The sequence below is a fragment of the Scyliorhinus canicula genome, chromosome 15 (assembly GCF_902713615.1).
Source record: "Scyliorhinus canicula chromosome 15, sScyCan1.1, whole genome shotgun sequence".
NCBI classification, from domain to species: domain Eukaryota; kingdom Metazoa; phylum Chordata; class Chondrichthyes; order Carcharhiniformes; family Scyliorhinidae; genus Scyliorhinus; species Scyliorhinus canicula.
Window position 1 is genome coordinate 31,928,729 of NC_052160.1, and position 22,282 is coordinate 31,951,010.

General features: G+C 48.5%; 1 protein-coding gene across 1 annotated transcript in view; it reads right to left on the reverse strand.

The window, feature by feature from the left end:
• Positions 1-2,899, reverse strand: part of pdia2 (protein disulfide isomerase family A, member 2) — a 42,131-nt gene extending 39,232 nt beyond the window's left edge. The window contains exons 1-2 of the mRNA XM_038820787.1: positions 2,455-2,899; positions 576-782 (exon numbers count right to left, since the gene is read on the reverse strand). Of these exons, the coding sequence (XP_038676715.1) occupies positions 576-782; positions 2,455-2,671 (424 nt within the window). The 5' untranslated portion in view covers positions 2,672-2,899. The remainder of the gene's footprint in view (positions 1-575; positions 783-2,454) is intronic.
• Between the last annotated feature and the right edge of the window lie 19,383 nt (positions 2,900-22,282).

Here is a 22,282-nt window from a genome sequence, read left to right on the forward strand (position 1 = left end):
ATGCTACCGTGAGGCCCCTTGCTACCGTGAGGCCCCTCGTTATCTCCCCCTACTTAAACAAGAACAATATAAATATAGCAATTTAGATTCCGGCTGGATAGCACCATATTCCTGTTTCACTTTTATAGTTCATGAGTGATGTACCATCAATTGAACGCGAGACGAGTTGCTGGACAAAAGTATGGCTTTAATCATCTAGATGTTAGCCCTGCGGTCGATTACAGTATAAGGACGACCGCCGGGAGTACGGGGTATTTATACCCCGCCCTGGAGTTGGGGTTAACTCAGCCTCTCGACCAATCGGGGAGCTGTCACATGACTGGTCTCAACCAACCAGTCGAGAGGCACATGACCGACCAGGGCCAATGGTAAGTCGGTGTTCTGCACCAATGGCAGGCAGCTATGCTAATCATACCACCACAATGAGGTTAAAATATAAATGTTATTCAGTGTATGTCTTTCACTCATCTTATCCACTATAGTGTTCTCTTTATCCAGAACTGCCTCTAAATTAAATTGCATCTCATTATGTATCCGATCTGAAGCCAGTAAATATCTGATGAGAATCATATTACCTGTGTAGTCAATCGGAGTTTTTCTGTCACTCTCCTTAAAAAACTTTAATGTCGGATAGCTATGGATACCAAATTCTGAACCAAGTTCTTTTTCTTCTATGACATCGACTTTGGCCAGTTTTAAATCAGAAGATTCATTCTTCAGCTGTCCTGCAGCTTTGGCATATTCTGGTGCTAAACTCTTGCAGTGTCCACACCAAGGGGCATCTTGAAGAAGGAGATGCAGAAATATCAACTTTAAATAACTACACATCGGCGTTAATGTTTTGTTCTCTCAGTCAAATCTCTACCGTAGAAAACAATAGAGTTAATACACCTTGGCAGAATCAAATACAGAGGGCTAAACTGTTGTAAAACACTTAATTTTTAACTGAGGGATAAAGTAAATTTAAAGCATAGCCCAATTAAATTATTTTCTTAAAAAGAAAATAGCTTAGTTCCAGAAAAAGTTTTTGTGCTCAGAATAATTCTATGCATCTATCCTTAACTTAATTGGGCAGGTCAATTGTAACACGCTTTAAAGAAGTCAGATTGGACTCCAAATGTTAATTCAGTTTCTCTCTCCACATATGCTGGGTTTTTCCAATATTCTATGATTTCAATTGTAACAAGGTTGTTTGAAATGCACATAAGAAACAGTAGCTGGCTATGAATTCCTTTGCGGAGTGCGTATGATTTTCAAGTGCAACTAGACTATACGTGGCACAGCCGTGATTAGCATTGCTGCCTCACAGCACCAGGGACCCGGGTTTGATTCCGACCTTGGGTGACTGTGTGGAGTTTGCATGTTCTCTCCGTGTCTGCGTGGGTTTCCTCCTGGTGGACTGGTTTCGTCACACGGTCCAAAGATGTGCACGTTAGATAGATTGACCATGCTAAATTGGCCCTTAGTGTCCAGAGGTTAGGCGGGGTTACGGGGATAGTGCAGGTAGGGTGCTCTATCGGCGGGTCGGCGCAAACTTGATGGGCCAAATGGCCTCCTTCTGCACTGTAGGGATTCTATTCTATTCCAAGCTACTACTCACATCAAGAATTCACACTGGGCAGTCAGCATGAGGGATTTGTGATGCACAACCCAAGATACCATAGTGCCACATCAGTGCTCATGCAATCTTGACATTGCTGCTGCCAACTCGGGAAGACTTTGACCGCGGTAGTAGCACTGAGTTAGTGATTTCGCAAAGCACAGATGCTGAAGCATGAGTTATTGTTTCAAAATGTTACTGAACAGACGGATGATTTACATAGAATTTACAGTGCAGAAGGAGGCCATTCGGCCCATCGAGTCTGCACCGGCTCCCGGAAAGAGCACCCTACCCAAGGTTAACACCTCTACCCTATCCCCATAACCCAGCAACCTCACCCAACACTAAGGGCAATTTTGGACACTAAGGGGAATTTATCATGGCCAATCCACCTAACCTGCACATCTTTGGACTGTGGGAGGAAACCGGAGCACCCGGAGGAAACCCACGCACACACGGGGAGGATGTGCAGACTCCGCACAGACAGTGACCCAAGCCGGGAATCGAACCTGGATAGATATCTCTGAGGAATTCTGGAAACATAAGTTTAACTTCATCCTGAAAAGGTTCAAACGATTTCCCATCCACCCAAAGATCCGAATTAAGCATGGATAAAGTAAAAATATCACTTTACATTTATAATTAACCGACTACATATGTTTCCAAATCCAACACAATTATTTTCAGATAGTGTAAATTTTGTGTTCATCAATTGACCAAATGTACTGAGAGTTCGGAAGTCTGAGTTGTCACTTTTTTATGGTAGCAATTGATACTGACATTTACACGCTCGAGATTTGCTTTGACTTTTGAGCAGCCGTAGAGCTTGCACATGAGTTTGCAGGTGTACTTACAGAATTCCACCAGCAGGTATTTGTTCTCCTTCAGTGCTCTCTCGAAGTTGTGCCTGTGCAGCACCAGCACGTCCTGCTCTTCAGTGATCTCGTCCGTGAGGACCACCTCGGCGTCCTGCTCCGCCGCTGGTGATGGCTCCTCCGCGGCCGCTGTTTCTTCGGCCTTTGCGGCGGAGAGTACGGCGAGGAGCAGCGTTAAGGTGCACCACTTGGTCATGGTGGCGACGAGTCACGAAGTCAGTCAGGGCTGCGCGCTGCCCACAAAGCAGCGCTGATAAAGCCAAGGCCATCATGTCCCGCCTGCCTGATGACAGTACCTCGTGGAACATTATTACTGGTTTCTGACCATTGACCTGCGGGGTTAGAATACACGCGCCTTGGCATCGGAGGGCGTGTCAGCTGTGATACCGGGTCACCGCATGGAACCGTCCCCCCATCTCAACTGGGCTGCAACCTCATCAATTGTGGACTGCTGAAATAATTTCGTCAATTAAAAGCTACCCCCTTGAGTTTGTGATGTATGGGTATCTCATTACACTATCATTTAGTCACTATTTTTAGATTATGAGAAATAAGTTTTCAGATGGTTTTGGGGTGCTTTATATAATCGCAATATCTTTGGTCATAACAGTGCTTGCTGCTTGTAATCATTTGACTCCATGTGTTATGAGTAATAGAGACATAAAATATATAAATATAGTCCTAATTTTCTTCACATCTCTAATTTTTTTGTGAATTCCACCAAACATGTTTTACTAAGCTAATTGAAGTGTTCTAAAAGTGCTTGGTGGTTGTGTAATTTTGATGGATCCTCCATTAGACTTAGATGAAAAGAACTTGTTCAAATTCAATTTAATAATAATAATCTTTATTGTCAGAAGTAGGCTTACATTAACACTGCAATGAAGTTATTGTAAAAATCTCTAGTCGCCACACTCAGGCGCCTATTCGGGTACACAGAGGGAGAATTCAGAATGTCCAATTCACCTAACAAGCAAGTCTTTTGGGATTTGTGGGAGGAAACCGGAGCACCCGGAGGAACCCCACACAGACACGTGGGAGCAGAGTGGCACAGCGGAAGCGTGCTGGGCCCATAACCCAGAGATCGTGGATCGAAACCAATGGGCAGCAGGGTAGCCAGCGCCGGCCCTAGAGTTGCTGGCGCCCCGGGCAAGCTGAACTTCGGCGCCCTGCGGGGGCGGAGAGGGGGCGGGGCGGAGGGGGCCCGAGGGGGGGGGGGCCGGAGTGACCTGGTGCATGATCGGGACCCACCGATCGGCGGGCCGGTCTCTCTGTCGGCAGGCCTCCTTTCTTCCACCGGCGAGCCTGGATCCATCCACCATGTTTATGCGGGGCGGCCTGGGGGAGGGCGGCCACCGCGCTTACGCTGGTTGGCACCGGCCCAACTGCGCATGCGCGGGACCCGAGTCTTTTACGCGGCGCCGGGTCTCTGACGCCGGTCACGCACTCCTTGATGGCGCCCCCTAGCACATGGCGCCCCGGGCGACTGCCCGAGTTGCCGGTATCTTGAGCCGGCCCTGAGGGTAGCACAAGTGATTAGCAATGTGGTTTCACAGCGCCAGGGTCCCAGGTTCGATTCACTGCTGGGTGACTATCTGTGCGGAGTCTGCACGTTCTCCCCGTGTCTGCGTGGGTTTCCTCTGGGTGCTCCTGTTTCCTCCCACAGTCCAAAGACGTGCAGGTTAGGTGGATTGGCCATGATAAATTGCCCTTAGTGACCAAAAAAGGTTAGATGGGTTATTGGGTTTCAGGGATAGGGTGGAAGTGAGGGCTTAAGTGGGTCGGTGCAGACTCGATGGGCCGAATGGCTGCCTTCTGCGCTGTATGTTCTATGAATCGAACCTGGGACCACTGTTCTACCATGCCACCTATTTAATATTACTTATTAATATTATTTATTGAACGGTTATGACAGGAAAACACTTTACAATATAAAAGAACGTTCTGCCAGCACTAAGTTATATCAGCCTTGCCCATGAGCAGAACAAGGTTTAGCTGAGGGGGTTGACCGAATTGGCTGAGAGCTGAGGAACAGGTGAAACTGGAAACTGTACAAATGGGTGAGTAAGTAATTAAAGTTTCTTTATTTCCAGATGACCATAGGCTGCTTTCCCCTTTGAGGGGCTTTTCACAGTAACTTCATTTGAAGCCTACTTGTGACAATAAGCGATTTTCATTTCATTCAGGGGGAGAGCTGACCCGTGGTGATTTAACCTGATGGGTAGGCACATGGGTAGGCAAAAGCTGGTGGCTGAAGACAGGTGATAGAGGTTCCCCGAAGCATAATGGGGCCACCGAGGTGATCTCAAACTGATTGTTGGGCATCTCTGTCCTGCTTCCACCACTGCTCTCGCCCTTCATCACAACCTACCTGGTCTACCTTTTAACAGTCTACTGCTGGGAGAATTGCCTCGTCCTGCAAAACCCAAATGTGTGTTGCAATGTATTCTCAGTATTAATATAAAGATTCATTGCATCATCTCCAATTATTACTCCGGCCAGAATTCTCCGGTGGTTGTGATTCCATTTCCCCCCGGCAGCATACCCCCGCCAGCGGGTTTCCCAGCAGTGCAGGATGGTTACAATGGGAAATCCCATTGACAAGCAGCGGAAAGATACAATCCTGCCACCAGTGAATGGTGCGCGACCATGAAACACGCGGCTGGGGTCCGGAGAATGTCGCCCTCCTTTGGATCTCAAAACAGAGATTCACATCCCCCTGTCTGTCCTTCCTTTTATTATCTACAATTTTGTAAAATCCAAATGTGGTGTCACGTAATTATCGCTGCTTGATTTGTCACATCATCTTATTGTAGTTTTAGCATATGTTGGCAATTGTGGAACAATGGCTATTCTGTCCCAGAAAGAATAATTTTACAAGTTTATGTAGTCATTGACAGGCCACAACAGAAAGGTTGGTGCACTCTGCCTTCAGCAGGCAATGGCTTAGTGGTATTGTCACTGGACTAGTAATCCAGAGATCCAGGATAATGCTCTGACGACTGGGGTTCGAATCCCTGCAGATGGTGAAACTTGAACTCAATAAAGATCAGGGGTGGGATTTTCCGGTTGCCGACGCCGAAATCGTGTTCGGCGATCAGCCAGATAATCCCCATTTGTGCCTAAATCGGGGGCACGCCACTTTAGCGATATATAGCCTTCCCCAATGCTGTGCCCCCGATGGGCCAAGTTCCCAACAGCGTGGAACACATCCTTTTTTTCCATTAACCTGATGTGGCAGCTGTGGACTAAGTCCAGCGCCGCCACAGTTGGGGGGAGCCATTCCGCGGGCAGGGGGAGCTTTGACGGGTGCTGTGGGCACTGGTGGGGAGTGGTCCAGCGGTGGCGAGGGGCGTTACTGGGGGACAGTATGTGGCAGAACGGGTCCGCGTGCAGCCGACGCCATGTTGCACGGCGCGGCCGCTGCAGTCTGCCGCCATGGACCTGGCAATTCTCCGGCCATATCCGCAGATAAAACAAGGGGCTGCGTGGCTGCTAGCCCCCCACCAGATGGAGGATCGGTACAGCTGTTTTTTCTGGCATAAAATGCCACTGTTCCCATGCCGACGTCAACACTTAGTCTTCAAATTGGAGAATCCAGCCCCTGGAATTTAAAAGTCTAGTGATGACCACAAAAATATTGTTGATTGTTGTACCCATCTGGTTCACATTTACTAACGTAATTTAAGGAAGGAAATCTGCGATCCTTACCTAGTCTGGCCTACATGGGACTTCAGACCCACAGTAATGTATTTGACCCTTAAATGGCCATGCAAGACATACAGTTCAAGGGCAATTAGGGATGGGCAAAAAATGCTAGCCTAGCCAGCGATGCTCACATCCTTTGAGATAATTAATAAAAGGATTTTCTGTTTGAAATCAGAAGTTTGTGCCCTCAAATTTGTGCTAAGTGCTGTCAGTTGTCAAAGTTCCATGCTGGAAGCATGGTGGCTGCATTAAATGACCCCCTACAGTATTGTGCCCAAATACTAGAAACACAATGAGAAGCCAATTACGAATAATGCTGTCAAGAGACATACACATATCCTTACATTAAAGACAATGCAAAAGGTTTTATTTCAAAGGTTGCCTCATGGATTTACATTGCATTGACTTTAAACTGAACAAAGTTTGACATTGCTAACCTTATAGGTGACTCATTCTGTGATGAAATTGTATCTGCTGTGTACTTACATCTTTATTACAGGGGTGAGAATCTACAAACTTTATCCATATGTGCAAGTGCTTTGATTTTGTTGATTGTTCATGCACTTCAACTTACAACAAACAAACAATGGGAACTTCTAACTCTACAGCAGCTGCAATGCTGCTTGTGGTGATCATTGATAAGTGCTATGTGTGCACGCTGATGTCATTCTCAAGTGCTATTGCCAAATTTTGAACCAAGTCTGGGAACACTTCATTGAAACATTTGTTAAACAGTTGCAGATTGTTAAGACTCCCATAACCATTATAGCTATAACTGACCATGGTGAATGTACTATCAAGTATAAACAAGCAAATCATGCAGCTTATTAGTTTAAATCATTCATTGATGAATTCTTTTGTGAGTTGTTTTAAGTTTTATAATTAGTTTCATTTAATTTCATTTATTCTGACATTCAGAAACATCTTTGAAATCTGGAAATGAAACCTATTCATCTTCTGCCCAGTTACACTTTATTCCATGATGTTTAAACTGAACCGCTACATATCCACAGAATTTTTAAGAAAGATTTTAGGCATAATTCAAACCACACCCAGACACGCCAGCCTTATAAAACATATTCATTAATCATAATTAATGCGATTAATTCTATACAAGAATGTTTGTCACCATCCATTTAAATATTCTTTAAACTGTTGCAGTGAAATGTGGGAAACTGGTATTCACATATGGAGAGGTGGGTGATCAGCTTATTTCAACATGTCTATTTCAGTAAGATCATGAGGTTTTATTTTTACCTGTAGTCGTAAAGATTCCATGAGCTGGACCAACTGTTGCCAATTTTCTATTGTACAACATTTAAATTTAGTGATGCTAAGATAAATAATTTTCTAATATAATGTAACATAGAATATATAAGTGCAGAAGGAGGCCATTCAGCCCTTCGAGTCTGCCTGGACCCTCTGAAAGAGAATCCCAACTAGGCCCACTCCTCTACAAAATCCCAGTAACCCTGCCTAAACTGCACATCGTTGAACACTAAGGGACACTTTAGCATAGCCAATCCACCTAATCTGCACATGTTTGGATTGTGAGAGGAAACTGGGGCACCCTGAGGAAACCCACACATTCACAGGGAGAATGTGCAAACTCCACATAGACACCCAAGGCTGGAATTGAACCTGGGTCCCTGGTGCTGTGAGGCAGCAGTGCTAACCACTGTGCCACTGTGACGCCACATAATAAAGCAAATTTTACAGCTTAGCAACTGTAAATGATGCACGTGACTTCTGGCGGTCAGTATAGTTTGCAGCATGAGGGTAATAAGTGTATAAAACAGTCCATGCCAAAGTAAAGACAAATGCCTATTTCAAAGAACAGGAACGTACTGTCATGGTAAAAACATTTATTCAATTTTATAGGCTCCCACAACACAAAATGCCTGCACCTACTTTTCATCACAATGGTGGAGCCATTTTATTTTATTTTATTAAAATATGAGGGATGCAGGTCAATGAAAAAGATGATCAACTAAGATTGCCAGCAGTTTCAGCAAACCCTTTGCTTTTTAAAAAATCTCCTTGTTAAATGACATGGCTGGTTAAAAATTTATCCTTTTTATTAAAGTAAACGTAAAGTATCAAATTTGTTTTTTCAATTAAGGGCCAATTTAGCATGGCCAATCCACCTACACTGCACATCTTTGTGTTGTGGGGGTGAGACCCACACAGACACCGGGAGAATGTGCAAACTCCACACAGTGAGTGACCTGGGGATTGAACCCGGGTCCTCAGCGCTGTGTGGCAGCACTAACCACTTCGCCACTGTGCCACCCACTAATTCATCCATTTAAAACTGCCACAAGCCAACATTCAATAATTAAATTGACCATTACAGTCATTTGTGATGAAATTCAGAGACCCAAGGTACAAACACAGCTCCCCTCCGTGTGGTCTACAAACTAAAGGGAAAAGTTAGATTCCTGCTAAAGTAGTTGCTAAAGTATCCAACTATGCACATATGTCGGATTACTCAAACCTGCCGAAATTCCACATGGTGAGTTGCATCGTATTGATACCAACTGGAAATGAATTGTTTTGCTGTTTGATTCAGAAGCTTATTGGTCAATATATTTACAATGATGTTGGAGTAGTTGGTGACATAAATCCTGCAGAAATAAACAAGCTAATATACAAGGACGCTTGGCAGTTAAAGTGCGCAATCTTTAACAAAGCAGTTCTGGTTGAAGATTTTGCAAGTAGACTGTGTGTGTGTGTGTGTGTGGGGGGGGGGGGGGGGTTAGTTGGGTAGGAGTCAGGAGGGAAGTACTTGGCTCAATTTTACAGTCAGGCTAGTTTGATTGGATGTCTCGTGATTGTTTTGTGCCACTTTGCAAGGATGTCTAACATAGGTCAGCCTGACAGAAGTAGACTAAGAAAGCAGCTAGATGTGTCAGAGAGGCAGAAAATATATCGCTTTTTCAATGCGCTGCAAACCCTGCCAGACAAAATACATCAGATGAGAGGCATGGCTGGGTATTTGTAGCAGGAAATCTGCCAACAAATTCACGTGTGGAGGGAAGTGGCACTGACACCAAGTGTCAACTCTCCCCAGGACTGTGAAAAGAGCCGCGAAAGGATTACCACACCTGCTAAGTAAAACACTGGCCTTTGTCCCTTTTATTCTTTGGGCGCCAGCTTGCTCTTTACCCTCTAGGCATAACAGCTGTACAACTAACCCTTCACAATGTACTCTGGTTAAAGAAGCATTCATTTGTGATCTTGTACAATGGCGGCTTATTTGCTCAACAGCAATTATTTGCATGGACAACCTTAAAACTCTTCCCTCCAATTTAACAGGGTGATTACTTTTAAATTTGACATACACTCCTCAATTGCTAGCATTATTCAATCCTATGTTGCAGGAGAACATAGCATACAATGCGCCCGATGCATAGGATACTGACTAAAAGAGAAGCAGGCCATGGACCCCACAGGGATGGACTCTGCTCTTGCCGTGGGAAATGGCAGAAATTAGGGGATACTACTAGCACCAAGTTAACTCATATGACGGAATACTAACAGTGACATAGTAGCATCAATCCCTTTAAAGAATTACAGACCTACAAGCTCCACTGCCTCCACAACCCTCAGAGGATAATGCTCACTAATTCTTAGCTAACATCTTTCTTTCCCATCAATCCACCATAATTGGGAGAATAGGACTATTATGAGAAGGAAAGTGCTGGCAAGGAGAAGGGAGAGAAGCAGAGTCACAACGGGGAGAGTTTTAACCAAAACAAAGGCACGTTTGAATTGGGGGGGGGGTTGCAGTGGGCTGTAAAACTCTTAAAAATCTGATTCCAAACCCATCTCCATCCCAATCATTTTCGGCTTTAACTCATGGAGTGGGTGACCATGGACCTGGTTGCAGCTTTAACTATGATAATGAGGATGCAATCTCATTGTGATTTAGCTTTTTGAACTTAATCTGCTTGGCCACATCTTTGTAGCTTTGGGTGGACCCAGGCCACCAACTCTCCCCCCGGCCACCAATCTACCTCCCAGTCCTTCAGTATCCTCCCCCAGACTTCCAATACCCTGTCCTAGATATTTTATCATCATCCCTAGGCCTTTGATCTTCAACTCCCTCCGACCAAGTAGCGTGGTGGCATAGTGGTTAGCACTGTTGCCTCATCGCACCAAGGGCCCGGATTCAATTCTGGCCTTGGATGACTGTCTTTGTGCATGTTCTCCCCGTGTCTGTGTGGGTTTCCTCCAGGTCCTCCGGTTTCCCCCCACATTCCAAAGATGTACCGGTTAGGTGGATTGGCCATACTTAATTGCCCCCTAGTGTTCAAAGATATACAGGTTAGGCGGATTGGCCATGATCAATGCGTGAGGTTACGGGGATAGGGCGAGGGAGTGGGCCTAGGTAGGGTGTTCTTTCGGATGGTTGATGCAGACTCGATGGGCTGAATGGCCTCCTTCTGCACTGTAAGGATTCAGTGGTTCAATCAAAGCATCCAAACTTGACCCACTCCCAACATAGAACATAGAACAGTACAGCACAGAACAGGCCCTTCGGCCCTCAATGTTGTGCCGAGCCATGATCACCCTACTCAAACCCACGTATCCACCCTATACCCGTAACCCAACAACTCCCCCTTAACCTTACTTTTATTAGGACACTACGGGCAATTTAGCATGGCCAATCCACCTAACCCACGCATCTTTGGACTGTGGGAGGAAACCGGAGCACCCGGAGGAAACCCACGCACACAGGGGGAGGACGTGCAGACTCCACACAGACAGTGACCCAGCCGGGAATCGAACCTGGGACCCTGGAGCTGTGAAGCATTTATGCTAACCACCATGCTACCTTGCTGCCCCCTGGTTTACTTACCAACAGGTGTGCTAAGTAAAAATCCAGGCCAATTTCTTTGTGAACTATTATGATGTGATGAAGACAAAGGAGTGGTTACAATGAAAAGGGAGATGGCTACCAATGAGTTTCCTGTAAGACCTTTTGTCTCTTGTTCCTCTGCCACAACCCATTGAACTTACACTAGTTCATTTGCAACTGAGATGCATTCATTCATGGTTAATTAATGTTAGTCAGGAAGTAGCACGAGATGGTTTGCAGAAGGTGAAGCAGCCAGAGTGTGAGCCTGTACCTTTGGATCTTAGAGTGCTCATCGAAATAGAATGTTTCAGGGACATCATTCCTGTTTGGAGTTCCTGAGGCCAGCCGTTGAGGCTGTGTGCATGTCTTTTGCGCCTATAGTGGATACACCAGAGAATCTTTAGCTTTGCGGCACGGATCAATGGAATATGTGCAGGTCTTTCAAGACCTGACAGTAAACCTCTGATAACAGAATTGCCATTCCCCAGGTAATTCCCTGGAACCAATGGATGAATGAGGTCTTGGCCAGTTCACTTTGCAGTTTACTGACAGCTTGACACCAGCCACTCCAAGTGCTGATAACTGGTTCAATCTTGGCGAAGGCACTGCACAGACTTTCAATTCAGAAAGTGAATATTTGCATCCGCAAATGGTGCTCTTGGGGGGCACTAAGCTTGTGATCCAGCGGCCCATGCCAATGGTATACAGGTTCAAATCCCAATCCCAGCCTGATGACTTTAAGTTCAGCAAATAAAAGCATATGGAATTGAAAACCTATCTCAGTAATGGTCACCATGAAACCATCATTGGTTGTTGTAAAAAAAAACTGGCTCACTGATGTCCTTTTCAAATCTCTTTTTTTTTTAAAATAATTTTTATTGAAATTTTTACAAAATACAAAATATAAACATCTTAACTCTATTAACATACAACTGCGGTAACACCCCATGAACAATACCCCCCCCCCCCCCCCCCAGCTTCAAGAGCTACTTCAAACAAATGGAAAGAACAAAAACAAAGAAAAAGAAAAAAACAAAAAAGAGAGAGATAGCACCCTCCACAAACCTATGTGCACAGTTCTCCCTCCCCCCAATCCTTAACCCCCCCCCCGGGGTTGCTGCTGCTATCGGCCTATTTCCCTACCGTTCCGCCAGGAAGTCCAGAAAAGGCTGCCACCGCCTGAAAAACCCTTGTACTGATCCCCTCAGGGCAAATTTCACCCTCTCCAATTTGATGAACCCCGCCATATCAGAGATCCAGGCCTCCATGCTTGGGGGCCTCGCATCCTTCCATTGGAGCAAGATCCTCCGCTGGGCTACTAGGGACGCAAAGGCCAGAACACCGGCCTCTATCGCCTCCTGCACTCCCAGCTCCACTGCAACCCCAAAAATTGCGAGTCCCCAGCCTGGCTCGACCCTGGATCCCACCACCCTCGACACCGTCCTTGCTACCCCCTTCCAAAACTCCCCCAATGCTGGGCACGCCCAAAACATATGGGCGTGGTTCGCTGGGCTCCCCGAGCACCTAGCACACCTGTCCTCTCCCCCGAAAAACCTGCTCATCCTCGACCCAGTCATGTGGGCCCTATGCAGCACCTTGAACTGTATGAGACTAAGCCTCGCACAGGAAGAGGAGAAATTCACTCTCTCCAGGGCATCCGCCCACGTCCCCTCCTCAATCTCCTCACCCAGCTCCTCTTCCCATTTACCCTTCAGTTCCTCCACCGAGGCCTCGTCTACCTCCTGCATTACCCGGTATATGTCCGAAATCCTCCCTCCTCCGACCCACACCCCCGAGAGCACCCTGTCCCGTACCCCACATGGGGGCAACAAGGGGAACCTGTCCATCTGCCGCCTGGCAAACGCCCTAACCTGCATGTACCGAAACATGTTCCCCGGGGGGAGCCCAAACCTCTCCTCTAACTCCCCCAAGCTCGCGAACCTCCCCTCCACAAACAGGTCCCTCAACCTCCTAACCCCTGCCCTGTGCCAGCCCAGAAATCCACCAACAATGCTCCCTGGGACGAACCGATGGTGCCCCCGTATCGGGGCCTCCATCGAGCCCCCCATTTCTCCCCTGTGCCGTATCCATTGCCCCCAAATTTTGAGGGTAGCCGCCACCACCGGGCTCGTGGTATACCTCGTTGGAGGGAGCGGCAACGGCGCCGTTACTAGCGCCTCCAGGCTCGTGCCCACACAAGACGCCGCCTCCATCCTCTTCCACGCTGCCTCTTCCTCGTCCATTACCCACTTACGCACCATCGCTGCATTGGCCGCCCAGTAGTACCCACAGAGGTTGGGCAACGCCAGCCCCCCCCTATCCCTGCCTCGTTCCAGGAACACTCTTCTCACCCTCGGAGTCCCATGCGCCCACACAAATCCCGTGATACTCCTGTTGACCCTCCTAAAAAAGGCCTTCGGGATAAGGATGGGGAGGCACTGTAACAGGAACAAAAACCTCGGGAGCACCGTCATCTTGACGGACTGCACCCTCCCCGCCAGTGACAGCGGTAACATATCCCATCTCTTAAACTCCTCCTCCATCTGCTCCACCAATCTTGTGAGGTTAAGCCTGTGCAGGGCCCCCCAGCTCCCCGCCACCTGGACCCCTAGGTACCTGAAGCTCTTCCCTGCCTGCTTCAATAGGAGCCTACCAATCCCTTCCTCTTGATCCCCCGGATGCACCACAAACACCTCACTCTTGCCCAGGTTCAACTTATATCCCGAGAAACCCCCGAATTCCCTAAGAATCCTCATCACCTCCGGCATCCCCCCCACCGGGTCCGCCACATACAGCAACAGGTCGTCCGCGTACAGCAACACTCGATGCTCCTCCCCACCCCGCACCAGCCCCCTCCAGTTCCCTGACTCCCCCAGTGCCATGGCCAGGGGCTCAATCGCCAACGCGAAGAGCAAGGGGGACAGGGGCACCCCTGTCTCGTCCCCCGATACAGCCGGAAGTACTCCGACCTCCTCCTATTTGTGGCTACACTTGCCATCGGGGCCTCGTAGAGCAGCCTCACCCACCGGATAAACCCCTCCTCAAACCCAAACCTCTCCAACACCTCCCACAAGTACTCCCACTCAACCCTATCGAAGGCCTTCTCCGCGTCTAATGCCACCACTATCTCCGCCTCCCCTTCCACAGCCGGCATCATAATGACGTTGAGGAGCCTTCGTACGTTTGTGTTCAGCTGCCTTCCCTTCACAAACCCCGTCTGGTCCTCATGTATGACCCCAGGCACACAATCCTCTATTCTAGTGGCCAGGATCTTTGCCAGCAGCTTAGCGTCGGCGTTCAGCAGCAAAATCGGCCTATATGATCCACACTGCAGAGGGTCCTTGTCCCGCTTCAGGATCAAGGAAATCAGCGCCCGTGACATAGTTGGGGGCAGAGCCCCCCCCCCCCCCCCCCTTGCCTCGTTAAAGGTCCGGACCAACAGGGGGCCCAACAGGTCCAAATACTTTTTATAGAATTCAGCCGGAAACCCGTCCGGCCCCGGCACCTTCCCCGACTGCATGCTCCCTATCCCTTTGACCATCATCCCCTAGTCCCTCCACCTGCTCCTCTTCCACCCTCGGGAATCGCAACTTGTCCAAGAAGTGCCCCATTCCACCCCCCTCCACCGGGGGTTCAGACCGGTACAATTCCCCATAGAAGTCCCTGAAGACCCCATTGACATCTACCCCCCTCCGCACCACCTTCCCAGCTCTATCCATCACTCCCCCAATCTCCCTGGCCGCGTCTCGCTTCCGGAGCTAGTGCGCCAGCATCCTGCTCGCCTTCTCCCCGTATTCATACACCGCCCCCTGTGCTTTCCTCCACTGAGCTTCCGCCTTTCTGGTCGTCAGTAGGTCAAATCTGGCCTGAAGGCTACGCCTCTCCCCCAGCAATCCCTCCTCTGGGGCCTCCGCATATCTCCTATCCACCTGCACCATCTCCCCTATCAGGCTTTCCCTTTCCCTCTGCTCCCCCCTCTCCCTATGGGTTCGGATGGAGATCAATTCCCCCCTCATCACCGCCTTCAATGCCTCCCAGACCGTCCCCACCCAAACCTCCCCGTTATCATTGGCCTCGAGGTATCTCTCGATACACCCACGGACCCTTCCGGCCACCTCCTCATCTGCCAGCAGCCCCACCTCCAAGCGCCAGAGCGGACGTTGGTCCCTCTCTTCCCCCAGCCCGAGGTCCACCCAGTGCGGGGCATGATCTGAAATGGCAATGGCGGAGTATTCCACTTCCTCCACCCTCGACACCAGCCCCCTGCTCAGGACAAAAAAATCAATCCCCGAGTAGGCCTTATGTACATGGGAGAAAAACGAGTATTCCCTGGCCCTTGGCCTCGCAAACCTCCAAGAGTCCACCCCCCCCATCTGGTCCATGAATCCCCTCAACGCCTTAGCCGCCGCCGACCTCCTACCCGTCCAGGACTTGGATCGATCCAATGGGGGATCCAGTACTGTGTTAAAGTCCCCCCCCCATGATCAGGCCCCCCGCCTCCAGGTCCGGAATGCGGCCCAACATACGCCGCATAAACCCCGCATCGTCCCAATTTGGGGCATAAACATTCACCAACACTACCCGCTCCCCCTGCAGCTTGCCACTCACCATCACGTACTTCCCGCCACTGTCAGCCACCACCTTCAATGCCTCAAACGACACCTTCTTCCCCACCAGGATCGCCACCCCCTTACTCCTCTCATCCAGCCCTGAGTGGAACACTTGGCCCACCCACCCCTTCCTCAGCCGGACCTGGTCCACCACTCTCAGGTGTGTTTCCTGGAGCATGGCCACATCCGCCTTCAGTCCCTTCAGGTGCGCAAATACTCGGGCCCTTTTGACCGGCCCATTCAGCCCCCTCACATTCCAGGTTATCAGCCGGATCCGAGGGCTCCCTGCCCCCTTCCCCTGCCGATTAGCCATACCCCATCCCTTGCCCACCCCCGGCCAGCGTCCCACGCTCTGCCAGTTTCCCACGGCGGCAACTCCCCCCCTCCAGCACCCCCTGCATCCTCCAGCTCCTTCCTGACCGTTTCAGCAGCAACCCGGTACCCCCCCTCCTCTCCCCCCCCCCCCCAGGCTAGGACCCCTCCTAGCCGCGCCCCCCCCCTCTACAGCACTCCCGTGAGCCAGCTAACTTCTGCTGACCCCGGCGACTCCCGCCCTACTTTCGGCTCCTCCCAACGTGGGACTGCCCCTCCCCCATTGTGCCCGTCAACGATCCACCCTCCCCCCGCTCCTGCGCGGAAAAAGAAAACACGCCCCCTCCCTCTCACAGTGCGGGAACCCCACAGAAAGCCCGCGCTTTCGCCCTGCCGGGCCCCGCCTCCTCCAGGGCCACTCCCATTGTCAGTCCCCCCACCAGCTCCCCGAACACCCCGTTTACCCCTCTGCCCGAACCCGTCCACCCAACCCCTGCTTGAAAACCCATAAAGAAAAAACCCGTACGACATCACCCCACCCACCCTAAAGCCACCACACATCTTACCCTAAACCCAGCAAATACAAATACAGTATAAATAAATACAGTATTATACAGCATCCCCCATCAGGGGGACCCTCAGTTTGAGTCCAGTTTCTCGGCTTGCACGAAGGCCCACGCCTCCTCCGGGGACTCAAAATAGTGGTGTCGATCCTTATAGGTGACCCACAGACGCGCCGGCTGCAACATTCCAAACTTCACCTTCCGTCTGTGGAGCACCGCCTTCGTCCGGTTAAACCCGGCCCTCCGCCTTGCCACTTCCGCACTCCAGTCCTGGAAGATCCGCACCTCCGTGTTCTCCCATTTGCTGCTCCGCTCCTTCTTGGCCCACCGAAGCACACACTCACGATCCACGAACCGGTGGAACCTCACCAACACCGCCCGCGGCGGCACGTTCGGCTTGGGCTTCCTAGCCAGAATTCTGTGGGCCCCCTCCAACTCCAGGGGCCCCTGGAAGAACCCAGCCCCCATCAGCGAGTTTAGCATCATCACCACATTGGCCGCGAGGTCCGACCTCTCCAGCCCCTCCGTGAGGCCCAGGATCCGTAAATTCTTCCTCTTCAACCGGTTGTCCAGCTCCTCGAACCACTCCTGCCATCTTTTATGGAGCGCCTCGTGCATCTCCATCTTCCCCACCACGGCCACGACCTCGTCCTCCCTTTCGGCGGCCTGCTGCTGCAGCTCCCGGATCGCAGCCCCCTGGGCTGTCTGGGTCTCCATCAGTTCCCTGTTGGTTACCTTCAGGGACTCCAGCAGCTCCAACTTCAGCTCCTGGAAGCAGCGCAGCAGAATCGTCTGCTGCTCCTGGACCCACTTCCTCAGCTCCTCAAAGCTTTCGCCGGCAGCCATTTTGTTTTCCTGCCCCCGATTTTTCCTGGGTGTTTTCATCGTTCTTCTCTCTGCCCCACTCCTAGTCCGGACCATGGGACCGCTGGGGCGACTCCTGGCCTCTTCCCCCGTCGGGATTTGCCTCCTCAGCTCCGTTGGGGGCCCTGAAAAAAGCCCCAAAGTCCGTTAATCGCGGAAGCTGCCGAATGTGCGGCTCAACTGCGCATTGCCACCACCGGAAGTCGTCCTTTTCAAATCTCAAATTGAGTTTGTTTATACGATGAACACTGATATTTAAATATTAGATTTTGAACCAAATCTATCTAAATTTCTCAATACAAAACATATTCTGGTCCACTATCTTGTACCAGAATTATGGCCTGTCTGTAATCATGACATTAACTGCTCACTGACTGAGCAGAGTGACATCTGCGTGGACCAGTGAGCATGTGCGGACAGCCAATTTGCATTGCCAGGAGACAGACTGAACTTGAAAAAGATGCACTTAAGGAATTCATAATTTTACCGATATGGTTTGGGGTAAATATTTCCTCCCCATACTTAGTTGATATTAAAACAGCAAGATCAGTCTTTCAAAAACAAGAGTAGAGGTTTGTTTCAGTAACAGGGGTACCCTCCCCCCACCGAAACACCGGTTGGGGGGAGTTCCACCTCGGTACTGTTTGGGAGACTACATGCAATTTAAGGGCATTCAGGCACTTAACTGGCCAACACAGAGCCACCATGCGATTGAGGACCCCACAGGGTGGAAATGCCAACCCTAAGAACTACCGGCCAATCAGAGGCCAGGAGCTGCTGCCTGTATTGCTCTGAGGCCTAGAATAAAAGTAGGGTCTGTGCTGGGTGGGGCAGGATGGCAGTCACGGATAGGGGTTTGATTCAGAGGAGGGCTTTGTGCGGGGGCAGAGAGTCATAAGTAAGGGAAGGGGGGGGGGGTGGCTTACAACACTCTCCTCCTTCCTGCTGCTGGGTCCCTTGAACGGGCACTGAGTGCCTGTGAATAACGGAACCTCCCACTACACAGCTGCTGGCAAACCAGAAAAGATTGGTGGATGGTCTTTGGGAGGCACAGGAGACCCATGTAAGCTTTGTTAAATCCCTGAGCCATCACCGCCAGCATCGGACATTTACCAGCTGCAACTTATTTGGGGACAGTGTTCCCAATGCTGGGAATTGGAGAGGGTTTGGGTTTGGGTACCCCCCCCCCCCCCCCCCCCCCCTGTCATCATTCTCAGTCCTGTGGCCTTCACTAGATCCAGCCCAAGATTTTATCCTACATGCAGTTAATGCAGTTAACAAATCAAACATTCAGGAGTGAAGTGAATCTGAAAACAATGAAACAATGCCGAAAAGGCAAGACCATTCTGCTGTGGCCCGTTTTCCATCAGGTGCCAGAAATGACAATTCACCCCTGAGATTTCAAATGTGACAACAGAATTACATTGCATGCAACGTGTCAGGTTGGACCAAGCATCACTGTCCTAGGGGGGGGTTTGCTAGAGATGTTGGGGAGGGTTTAAACTAATGTGGCAGGGGGATGGGAACCAATGCAGGAAGTTGGAAGGTAGTAAAACAGGAACAGAAACAAAAGGCAGTAAGGGGGAAAGTGTAAGGCAGAGAAGCCATAGTCAAAAATCAAAAAGGGCGACAGTACAGGGTACAGTGACCGAGGGGAGCTCAGTGAATAGGCCCAGTAATACTAAAAGGAATAAAACGGGAAGTAAAAACGTAAATGGTAAGCGATGCGGCAGGTTGTTACATGAAGATATGGGTTCGACAAGGAAAATTAGGAGAAAGGTTAAGAGGAAATATAACTTAGGAGAGGTTACTGATCGAGGTGTTAAGATTCAAAACAGAGGTATAAAAGCCAACATAAGTGTACTTTACCTGAATGCTCGTAGTATTCGGAATAAGTTAAATGAGTTGATGGCGCAAATCATCATGAATGACTATGATTTAGTGGCCATTACTGAAACATGGTTAAAGGATGGTCAAGACTGGGAGTTAAATATCCGAGGGTATCAAACTATTCGGAAGGACAGAGTGGATGGTAAGGGAGGTGGTGTAGCTCTGTTATTTAAAGATGACATCCGGGCAATAGTAAGGGATGACATCGGTGCTATGGAGGATAAGGGTGAATCCATTTGGGTGGAAATCAGGAATAGTAAGGTGAAAAAGTCACTGATAGGAGTAGTCTATCGGCCACCAAATAGTAACATTATGGTGGGGCAGGCAATAAACAAAGAAATAACTGATGCATGTAGAAATGGTACCGTAGTTATCATGGGGGATTTAAATCTACATGTCGATTGGTTTAACCAGGTCGGTCAAGGCAGCCTTGAGGAGGAGTTTATAGAATGTATCCACAATAGTTTCCGAGAACAGTATGTAATGGAACCTACGAGGGAACAAGTGGTCCTAGATCTTGTCCTGTGTAATGAGACAGGATTGATTAATGATCTCATAGTTAGGGATCCTATCGGAAGGAGCGATCAGAATATGGTGGAATTTAAAATACAGATGGAGGGTGAGAAGGTGAAATCAAACACTAGTGTTTTGTACATAAACAAAGGAGATTACAATGGCATGAGAGAAGAGCTAGCTAAGGTAGACTGGGAGCAAAGACTTTATGGTGAATCAGTTGAGGAACAGTGGAGAACCTTCCAAGCAATTTTTCACAGTGTTCAGCAAAGGTTTATACCAACAAAAAGGAAGGTCGGTAGAAAGAGGGAAAATCGTGGATATCTAAGGAAATAAGGGAGAGTATCAAATTGAAGGAAAACGCATACAAAGTGGCAAAGATTAGTGGGAGAGTAGAGGACTAGGAAATCTTTAGGGGCCAACAGAAGGCTACTAAAAAAGCTATAAAGAAGAGTAAGATAGATTATGAGAGTAAACTTCCTCAGAATATAAAAACGGATAGTAAAAGTTTCTACAAATATATGAACCAAAAAAAGAGTGGCTAAGGTAAATATTGGTCCTTTAGAGGATGAGAAGGGAGATTTAATAAAGGGAGACGAGGAAATGGCTGAGGAACTGAACAGGTTTTTTGGGTCGGTCTTCACGTAGAAGACACAAATAACATGCCAGCGACTGATAGAAATGAGGCTATGACAGGTGAGGACCTGATTGCTATCACTAAGGAGGTAGTGATGGGCAAGCTAATGGGGCTAAAGGTAGACAAGTCACCTGGCCCTGATGGAATGCATCCCAGAGTGCTAAAAGAGATGGCTAGGGAAATTGCAAATGCACTAGTGATAATTTACCAAAATTCTCTGGACTATGGGGTGGTCCCCGCGGATTGGAAATTGGCAAATGTGACACCACTGTTTAAAAAAGGAGGTAGGCAGAAAGCGGGTAATTATAGGCCAGTGAGCTTAACTTCAGTAGTAGGGAAGATGCTGGAATCTATCATCAAGGAAGAAATAGCGAGGCATCTGGATGGTAATTGTCCCATTGAGCAGACGCAGCATGGGTTCATAAAGGGCAGGTCATGCCTAACTAATTTAGTGGAATTTTTTGAGGAAATTTCCAGTGCAGTAGATAATGGGGAGCCAATGGATGTGGTATATCTGGATTTCCAGAAAGCCTTTGACAAGGTGCCACACAAAAGGTTGCTGCATAAGATAAAGATGCATGGCATTAAGGGTAAAGTAGTAGCATGGATAGAGGATTGGTTAATTAATAGAAAGCAAAGAGTGGGGATTAATGGGTGTTTCTCTGGTTGGCAATCAGTAGCTAGTGGTGTCCCACAGGGATCTGTGTTGGGCCTACAATTGTTCACAATTTACATAGATGATTTGGAGTTGGGGACCAAGTGCAATGTGTCCAAGTTTGCAGACGACACTAAGATGAGTGGTAAAGCAAAAAGTGCAGAGGATACCGGAAGTCTGCAGAGGGAATTGGATGGGCTAAGTGAATGGGCTAACGTCTGGCAGATGGAATACAATGTTGACAAATGTGAGGTTATCCATTTTGGTAGGAATAACAGCAAAAGGGATTATTATTTAAATGATAAAATATTGAAACATGCTGCTGTGCAGAGAGACCTTGGTGTGCTAGTGCATGAGTCACAAAAAGTTGGTTTGCAGATGCAACAGGTGATTGAGAAGGCAAATAGAATTTTGTCCTTCATTGCTAGAGGGATGGAGTTTAAGACTAGGGAGGTTATGCTGCAATTGTATAAGGTGTTAGTGAAGCCACACCTGGAGTATTGTGTTCAGTTTTGGTCTCCTTACCTGAGAAAGGACGTACAGGCACTGGAGGGTGTGCAGAGAAGATTCAATAGGTTAATCCCAGAGTTGAAGGGGTTGGATTACGAGGAGAGGTTGAGTAGACTGAGACTGTACTCATTGGAATTTAGAAGGATGAGGGGGGATCTTATAGAAACATATAAAATTATGAAGGGAATAGATAGGATAGATGCGGGCAGGTTGTTTCTACTGGCGGGTGAAAGCAGAACTAGGGGTCATAGCCTCAAAATAAGGGGAAGTAGATTTAGGACTGAGTTTAGGAGGAACGTCTTCACCCAAAGGGTTGTGAATCTATGGAATTCCTTGCCCAGTGAAGCAGTTGAGGCTCCTTCATTAAATGTTTTTATGATAGAGATAGATAGTATTTTGAAGAATAAAGGGATTAAGGATTATGGTGTTCGGGCCTGAAAGTGGAGCTGAGTCCACAAAAGATCAGCCATGATCTAGTTGAATGGGAGAGCAGGCTCGAGGGGCCAGATGGCCTACTCCTGCTCCTAGTTCTTATGTTATGTTCTTATGAGACAGGAACACCCTTTGCCAAGCTGGAACCTCATGAGGATTTCTTAAAAACGAGCTTTGGCCAGAGATTGTTTTTTTTTAAAACAGATGGCTTTTCATAGTTATCAAACAAAAAAAAGATCAGCTTTGGAG